This window comes from Esox lucius, chromosome 10, assembly GCF_011004845.1.
Source record: "Esox lucius isolate fEsoLuc1 chromosome 10, fEsoLuc1.pri, whole genome shotgun sequence".
Taxonomy (NCBI): Eukaryota; Metazoa; Chordata; class Actinopteri; order Esociformes; family Esocidae; genus Esox; species Esox lucius.
This window is the reverse complement of record NC_047578.1, coordinates 14,681,969-14,690,911: the sequence shown is the minus strand read 5'-3', so window position 1 is coordinate 14,690,911 and position 8,943 is coordinate 14,681,969. Positions and strand designations below refer to the sequence as shown.

General features: G+C 43.0%; 1 protein-coding gene across 1 annotated transcript; it reads right to left on the bottom strand.

Moving 5' to 3' along the window:
• Positions 1 to 185: 185 nt before the first annotated feature.
• Positions 186 to 6,518, bottom strand: serinc2 (serine incorporator 2). The gene is made up of 10 exons (XM_034294875.1): positions 6,359 to 6,518; positions 5,052 to 5,213; positions 4,612 to 4,808; positions 4,322 to 4,401; positions 4,085 to 4,222; positions 3,734 to 3,903; positions 3,414 to 3,504; positions 2,207 to 2,357; positions 1,868 to 2,086; positions 186 to 1,519 (listed from the first exon to the last, which is right to left on the bottom strand). Exons 1-10 carry the CDS (start codon positions 6,395 to 6,397, stop codon positions 1,381 to 1,383), a joined length of 1,386 nt encoding a protein of 461 aa, XP_034150766.1. The 5' UTR covers positions 6,398 to 6,518; the 3' UTR covers positions 186 to 1,380.
• Between the last annotated feature and the right edge of the window lie 2,425 nt (positions 6,519 to 8,943).

The following is an 8,943-nucleotide window of genomic DNA, read 5'->3' as shown; positions in this document are numbered from 1 at the left end:
ACTTCAAGGAGAGAAGCAAATGGGGGCATTTTTTTTTTTATGCAGTATGCATCAATATATTCAGCCTATGTGAAAAGTTAGTTGAAAATAAGTTGAACATAGTATACAGTAACAGTAAGGGCAATAGTCACACCTACAGCAGAAAATACCATACACTCTTGAAATGACAACCAAATCTAAAAACCTGAAGACGAAATAAAGAATTTAATGCATTTGCTCAAAAGAAGCCCTTAAGGTAACTAGACAGATACGAAAACATAACAATCATACAAAGTTACAATCAGCAATCTGGCCCTATCAAGTCCAAATTTGTTTTTGTATATTCTTTGTATATATTAAAAGTGGGAGACATAATATGAAGTGTCATGTAAATGAATTATAATACAGCAACTGCATTTGCTAAAATGCTGACTCTGGTCCAGCTAAATACATGTGGTGTAGGAAAAAGGCTCTTCAAATCACTTCAGTATAAAAAAGGAATGTAGAGTATATCCAAGACATCAGGTGGCCCATAACAGAAACATTACTGGTTCTAATCCGAATCGGTCACGGCACCCCTTACCAATAAAAACTCAAGAACATAGTGTTTGCTAAATGCCATTCTGAAATCAAAGACCCTAGGTGTTGAAATAATTTTAAAAAATAAAGCGCACTGGGGAAATAATGTAAAACAAAATTACATTTTCCTTAAACTAACTTCCTTTGTGAGGATAAAAAAGAAGCCCACTGAAAATAAAGCGATGTACAGTAACAGCCCCAAGATGTCAGTTGTCATCTACTAGTAGCAATTACGGATGTGGATACATAATTTATATCTCCCACCTGTCAGACACTGATGTCTCCTATATCATTGATATTAAAAAGCCTAACTTAACACAATATCTGGTAATTCAATTTGAGCATGTTGCACTAGTTGGTCTGAGTTTGATCCCTCAATTGCTACTAAAACGCAATCACTCAAACCTTCCCCAAATCTTCAAAGTTCAGTACTTTTACCATAAAGTTCTTGCGTCACAGGGGAGAGAAGTACCCAATTCAAAGCCAAAAAAAAAAATATGTTTTCAAAGTAACTCTGATGCCCCAAAAGGTTTGAGACACCTGGCCTAGAGAGACCTAAATTTTGTGAACAGGAAACTGATCGTTCAGAAAAAGTTATTGTAGTAGAATACCTGACCAGAGAACATGAAATATTACTAAAGCATAAAACCAATCACAAAATTGATTAGCCCATAGGGATAAATCCAAGATGAGAAACATTAAGACAAATAACACATTCCTTCACACCGCAAAGTTCCTTTGCAAACCTACTGACCAAATGACATTCTCTACACAAATACCCTTAAACATTACAAGAATATCATCTGGATGGAAAGATTTTCTTCAGTTGAATTCTCGGTTAGAGAGAATGAGAGGAGCTACCAGGGTCCAAAGGTAAAGAGCCAGGCCTATCCAGCTGGAGCTGATCTTCACCCACACAGCTGGCATGCTGCTCTGCATGGCCTGGTAGTTCACGTCAGGTCTGGGGAGTGAAGAGATCAGGATCAACCACAAAAACACAAAGTACCATGCGTGATTTTTCAGAATCTGTGAAATGGGTAAAGTAACAGAAGACAGTCCTGCACAGGTCCACTTCATGGATTTACCGAAGTCATGCCATGCCGGATGTCAACTCAAAAACGGTGTGCACCCAACCCGATGCAGAGCTCTACCTCAAGATTGTGTTTGCATGCTGCGGTAAAGTCTAGGCCTTAGCTATGTGAGCTGACCCATGTCTTCAGGTCGTGCAACACAGACCACAGTTCTACTTGAGAAATGGCCCATTTCCTCTATCCACTCAGACATAATCCAAAAGGCCAAGGCTACTTACTGGTACCAATTGGTGAGAGTCATCATGATGTAGAGGGAGGCCAGGAACAGGCTGAAGTGGAAGAACGAGTAGGAGTAGGATACTCCATCTTCTTCGTTGTCCACTGCCCGTCTGACCCCGTCAGCCCCCTTACCCGCCTCCTGGTCGTCCGCAGCCATGCCCTGGCCTTCCTCAGTCTGCATGAGCCTGTTTACCTGGGTGTTGTTGGAAGAACGGATGCTGCAGAGGTGGAAAAGGTGGGAAACGTGAATGGGCTGGAGTCACATGGTTTGAATGAAATTCATAACTCAAGAAGCATTTCCTAAATGATGCCAAGTAACACGCTCTAAGTTGTCATACCTGGCATAGAGAGTACATAAGATAAAGATGATCAGACCCACAATGCCTTGGGCATCCCACCACTGCACCACTTGCCCTGGGGCAGGTGTGGGGCTGTTTGGGGTGGAGCTGTTGCTCACCAGACCCAACAGACTGGGGTTACAATTACGGTCTGGAAGGAGAGTTACAATCAGTTACAGTCTGGAAGGAGAGTTACAATATTGTTATTCTAAACTATGTTTCATGCCATTTCACAACTTTTTTAGTTAAATGGAAGGTGGTAACCTGAAAGCATTTCTACATATTTGTTGGTCTGTGAGGGCACACAACAGGTTTTTCAAATGCAGAAACAAAACACTCTTTGGATCATTTTCAAGCGCCATCAATTCCAAGGCATTTCCTTGGTCTGGGAAGAAACGCAGGATCTAAAATGGCACATCCAACTCTAGTCACCAGGACATCCAATCAAGTAACCTTGAACTGCATATGTGAAGGCTGCTGCCTGCTTGAACACCAATGTCTTAAAAGTACATTACGATTTGTAAGTTAAATAAAAATATTTTGTAAAAAGCTAACATCTTACGCCCATGATAAAAAAAAAAAAAGGCTAGCGGGTTGATCTGAAAAAAACGTATTGGGGTCAGGGAAACAATACTCAAAATTCTGTTAGATCAGACTACAGGCGGAAACGTTTAATAACCCGATGGATACAAAGCGGTCCTTCCGTAACTAAGTGGGAAAGGGATATTTACCTCAGATGACTACAATCAGGAAGCACACAGAATGCAAATGCATCAAACTGATGATATAGGACTTCACAACTGGGACTTTGCCACCACCCACTGTTTGGGTCGCGCTAATATATTCTTGCACAGGCTAACGTCACAACAGACATACATTTGTCCAAACAGTTCAGCATTCAACAGTGGCAGAGACACAGGGACGGAGCAGAAACTGAAAGGAGGTAGGCAAGTGGATCCTGCACACAGCTCTATTTCGAGCAGTGGCGTGTTGCTCATGAATGTTATAGTCGTACTTGTCATCAGGTGATTGCCATGAGTCAGCATGCACCTTGAGGAAGCTGTGCGGGTCAAGGTTCCATCGGGTCATCCTTAATGCATTTGGAACCATGACTCTGAACTAATGACTGAAAAAGGTCCTCGTTTACATTTTGTGCAAAATCTCCCACACTACCCTCCCCCCGCATTAGCAGGGCCATGACACTTACTAGGGTTGTTGGTCATGGCAGACCATGTGACATACATAGTGTAGAGAGAGATGAGCGAAGCCTGGAGCAAGCCTGAGCTGGGCTGAGCCTCCTGTGGTAGAATAATCACATCAATAAGTGAATAACATACCCACAAATAGTTCACTCTAACATCTATTTTTGATGGCGATTTGCAGACAAAGTAACATTGCAAATGTTGTCATTTATATTTCCAATTTTAATTAATTTCAGGGTGCACATGCATTCCAGAGAGATGTAAAGACACACGGTTGAAAGATTCAGCAATGGAACTGTGGGAACTTAAGGTATTCATCTCATACCTGGACGTTGGGCAGGATGGCAACAATGGAGATTATGATGCTGAAAATCAAGTTGAGGCTGATGAAGACCTTGTTTTCAGTACAGTCATCTACTTTGGTGTAGAAGACATAAAACAACACCACTGCAGAGAAGGCCAGGACATAGTGCAGCACCGTGAATGTGAGGAGAGCTGTGGGATGAGATGCATAGAAGAATAGGATATCATCATCAAGAGTAAATTCTATTTTCTGTTTACTTCAGAAATGCTTACTTCCTGAACTGAGAAAAAGGGAATTGAAAACATTCACATAATGTGAATTTAAATGACTGCCCAGATTTTAAACCATAAGACTCCATCAGTGTTACAGTACCAGCAAACCAGCACTTGCGGTTTCCCTCTTCAGCATTCTCCAGCCAAGACTGATTCCATGAGTGAGCAAAGTCCACCAGCAAGATCAACTGGATGATGATGAAAATGAAGGAACCCACCATGCCAAAGTAGAACCACACTGGAACAAAGTTTGTACAAGACAGTGCAGTTTGTACAATGTTCGGGGCAGTATGACAAATATATCAAAGATATTGAAGATTGTAGATGTGATGCATACCAGTGTTGAACGTTCCGTCTGGAATGAAGAAGGCACCAACAGTAATTCCGACCAGTATTAGAAACTTGAAGAACCAGAATCTAAGTAGACAATGCCACAAGCATTCATTTATTACATCATATACAACTGGTCCGGTGTCTTTGTTTCTTTACTGTACTTAGTCATATTGACACTGGCATGAAAAAAGATAAGGGTGTAGGGGATTTTGCATCACCCTGGTCTCACCAGCAGAGTGCGACATTCTACCAATGAAGATCACTATACACCACCATTAAAAGTGAACTACAAACCCATTCTGCAGGGAGGCTCGGGGGTCCTTGCTGCTGCGAACACGAATCATGATGACGGAGAAGAAGAAGAAGAAGCAGGCCATGGCGAAGCACATGCGGTACACAGACTTGTAGCCCAGGATGACGCTGCAGTTTACCTTGTTCTCCGGGAGGCCTGGGATGGGTATGGAGGTTCCGCCAACACAGAACCCCGGAATCTGAGGTCAGTAAAAAGAACAAACAATGTGCATGACAGAAAATGTAATTGAACACAGGGCCGTCAAGAACACATCAACTGGGTTTGAAGCCAGGGCTTCCTGCAAGCAACAAGTCTGTCTTAGCTCGCTAAGCTACATCTGCAACATTACTTCAGAGTTGGCACAAGTCTGTAGGTCTTGGGCGAAGCTACTTATCAAGCAAACAAGACCAGGGTTGCGCGGTGTTGCATGTTGTGGTATTACCTTGTTGAGTTGTGTCTCCATGCCGGGTAAGATCATAATGACAGAGACCAGGGTACCGAGCAGTAGCAGGAAGGAGAAGGCCAGCCTTGACATGGTAGAATTGTAGGTGGAGGGACAGCATCCTGACAGCAGACAGGGAGCTGAGCCACACAGACAGGATGCCTGGAGGAAGAGAGAGAGGGGGAGTACAGTAAGACAGCACAGACATTTTTGGGTGCCAGAGAAAGAAGGCATGATACAATGAGTACAATTCGAGCAGGGTTTGTTTGCGTGGACCGTGATGGTCTCAGCTGCCATCGCTACATTTGTTTCTCGTCCAAAACGAGCAGAGACAACTGATGGTTCTACTAACGGTAATCAGGCTAGTGACAATGACAGGGGATGCTTGTCAATGCTGGATAACAGCAACAAACACTTAAACGGTTCCTTTTGCCTGAGGTGTATACTTCAAAAACCATCCTTGTGGATACTACTCAGTTGCCCCCTTCCCAAAAATAACCTCCTTCCTTACCAGTGGGCCTTCTTGGTCAATAGATGGGAGGGATCCAAAACAGATTGCACTGAAGAAGTGCATTTGATGTGTTGTGAAATGTCAAAGAAACCCTGACCATGCAAGCGGACGGTCAGGAAGAGAGACTGTATGAACTACAGAGGCATAGGCTGGATCAGCCCTGAGACTGAAGTAGGGAAGCATAATTTGTAGAGCATAGCTGTATCTGGTAAGGATCAGCCACCCATTAATAAAAGACTGTGCGCCACGCAGGAGCACAACGAGGAATGGTTAGTTCTTTACCTGCCTTTCTAGAGAGGTTTTTACTGCCACAGTTATTCAACATCATATTGACTGCTCGTTAAGGTTTTACGTCAGTTATCGGTTTACACACTTTCTGACAAGGCTTTAAAAACATATACATTCTAAATTCATGTAATTGCTAGAGTAGACATAGCCCAGTCTTAGAAAACCTTTGTAGTTACCAGAAGTTGATTTACATTGAACAGGATTATTGAACTGGCGGACAATAGCATGAGAAAAATATCACTGCCATACAGTAATTTCCCAGGGACGAAGAGGTGACGCACAGAAACTGTTCCCAATCCCGGAAATATACGGCAACAAACTTTTGCAACAAATGAAAATACTTGTAGAGTAACGTAAATGTTTTAATCACATAACATTTTAATAAACGCCGAATACATAGGGCTACTTGTAAAATATAGGGAATGTTTGTTTACATATGCAACCACAAACGAACGAAGCGTCTTTATACAAGTTGGACAAAACGGTTAAAAAATGACTTCATACTTACACAGCTGGCGATTGAACACAATGCCATACACGCTCCCATTTTAGTTTCTAAATAAACAATACTTTGTCTTAAGTAAAGGTGGAAAACACAAATGTCAAAAAGTAACTACCAACAGTATCAATGTGTAATTTCGTATGACGCAAACGTAACACAAGGGCTTGTGCATAAACTCAGGAACACCCTTTTGTAATTCGACACGGTCGGTAACTCTACACCGTAAACGGTGATTGGTCCATATGTGTCTTCCAGCTGCTGTACTAAATTAAACGTTACTTGCAACATGACTCGTTTTCGAGAGGTGTAGATCAAAATACATTTCTTAAATGCTTCTTTTCTAGAGGAATATTAATTATTCCATTTGCATTTGCGTAGACTACTACATACACTAATGAGCCAAAACATTATGACCACCTGACTATTATGTGCTGCGAAAACGACCCACTGAGGCATGGAGGTGGAGCTGCCATGGATCAGACTCGTTGGTCCAACACATCCCACTGATGCTAAGTCGGATTGAGATCTGCGGAATTTGGAGGCCTGGCCAACACCTTGAACCCTTCATCATGTCCCTTAAAACCACTCCCAAACAACGTGTGCAGTGTGGCAGGGGGCATAATCCCGCTGAAAGAGGCTAATGCCATCAGGGAATACCATTGCCATGAAGGGGTATATCTGGTCTGCAACAATGTTTAGGTAGGTGGCACATGTCAAATTGCCATCCACATGAATGCTTGGACCCAGGGTTTCCAAGCAGAACTTCACACACCCTCCACCGGCTTGTCATCTTCCCACACTGCGTCCTGGTGCCATCACTTCCCCAGGTAAATGGGGTACACTTACACGGCTGTCCACGGGATGTAAAAGTAAACGGGACTCATTGGAACAGGCGATCTAGTTTCCGATGCTCGCGTGCCCATTGCAGGCGTTTTCAGCGGTGGACGGGTCAGCACGGGCCCCAGAAGCAACAGGGTGCGATGCACTGAGTGTTGTGACACATTCCCCCTGTAACTATCAATAACATTTTCTGTGATATTTTCCACCACAGTAAACCTTCTGTCGTTTTCGACCAGATGGGACAGCCTTCGTTGCCATTGCACATCAGTGAGTCTTGGGGGCGCAACACCCTGTCACCAGTGTGTGCCTCCTTGGACCACTGTCGCTAGGCATTCACCACTGCTGAGCGGAACCACACCACAAGCCCTGCCGTTTCAGAGATGCTCTGACCCAGCCGTCTGGCCATGGCAATTTGGCCCTTGCCAAAGTCGCTCAGCTCTTCACTCTTACCCATTTCCACTGCATCCAACACGTTGACTATGAGAACTAATTGTTCCAGACCTTGACGTGCCCTTGTTAGGAGATGATCAACGTAATCCGCTTCTCCTATAAGTGGTCATGTTTTGGATCATCCGTGTATACAGTAATATTAATAACAGTAAGTTGGGAGCATTAGGCGGTCAAGATCGTTGGGCCACTTAACTGTCAAGGTAAGCACGTCGGTTGTGTCTTTGACCTGGTGTTAAACTTGTCCGTTCACACCGCCCTCAGAAACACCTTTGAGCAACTCAGGGTTCTGCAGTTGCCTTATCGAGTGCCTGTCAAGGCGCGTATGACTCAGCCTGTCAAGACGCGTTCAGTGGTGTGGCTGTTTCTGAGGAGAGATGCTTTTAAGGGGGCATCTGTTTTTGAGGATCTGATGTCCAATGCTAACTCTTTCCAGCCTCCATGAGGGGGAATAGGCGACAACATCCTTTCTTTACATCTTGCTGGGTTTGCGTGGGCAGTGTTCATTTATTGATGATATGGACCTGAAGGAACTGGAAGCTCTCTACCTGCTCCACATTAACCTTTTCAATGTGGATGGGTTTGTTCTCGCCCCTCCCTTACCTGTATTCCAGGATACTTTGTCTGGCTGACGCTGAGGAGTAGATTGTTATCGTAGCATCACAACCCCCTCCCGTATATGCTGTCTCAATGTCATTACTGATCAGGCTTACCACCTTGTGTTGTCAACAAACATGATGATGGTGTCAGGAGTTGGGTGCTGAGGTTGTTTTTGAATAATTGAATTAACTAATAAAAATCATGCTTATATTGTTATCAGAGGAGTGAAGTTCTTAACAGATTTTTAAATAAAATTAAAAACACCAGCGATATATAAACTGTGTGCACGTTTGCACACAAAATTGTGTGTGCATAAAATAATAGATACACTGACATCATTTGCCCTGTTTGATTTTATACATTTCTGCATATTTTTCACATTGTATTTTGTACATTTTCTGTGGGTTGCAGTAGTATATGGAGGAATTCTGAGAGAAAAGACAGCAATATTCAGGTATGAAAAAGTTATTTCAACCAGGCAACATTTTAGGTAACCCCTGCTTCATTTAAATCTGACAAACTTTGGCACAGAACAATCACAATGAATTTGTCAGCACATAGATTTTAGAGGCACATCATGGCGTAAAAAATACATTCCTGAAGACCTCTGGAAAGATTTTGTTGATGTAAAGGGTTACAGTCGGTTTTCGCTTTCTCTGATATTTTTTTTTTTAATTACCCAGCCTACAATTCTTTTATGCAGC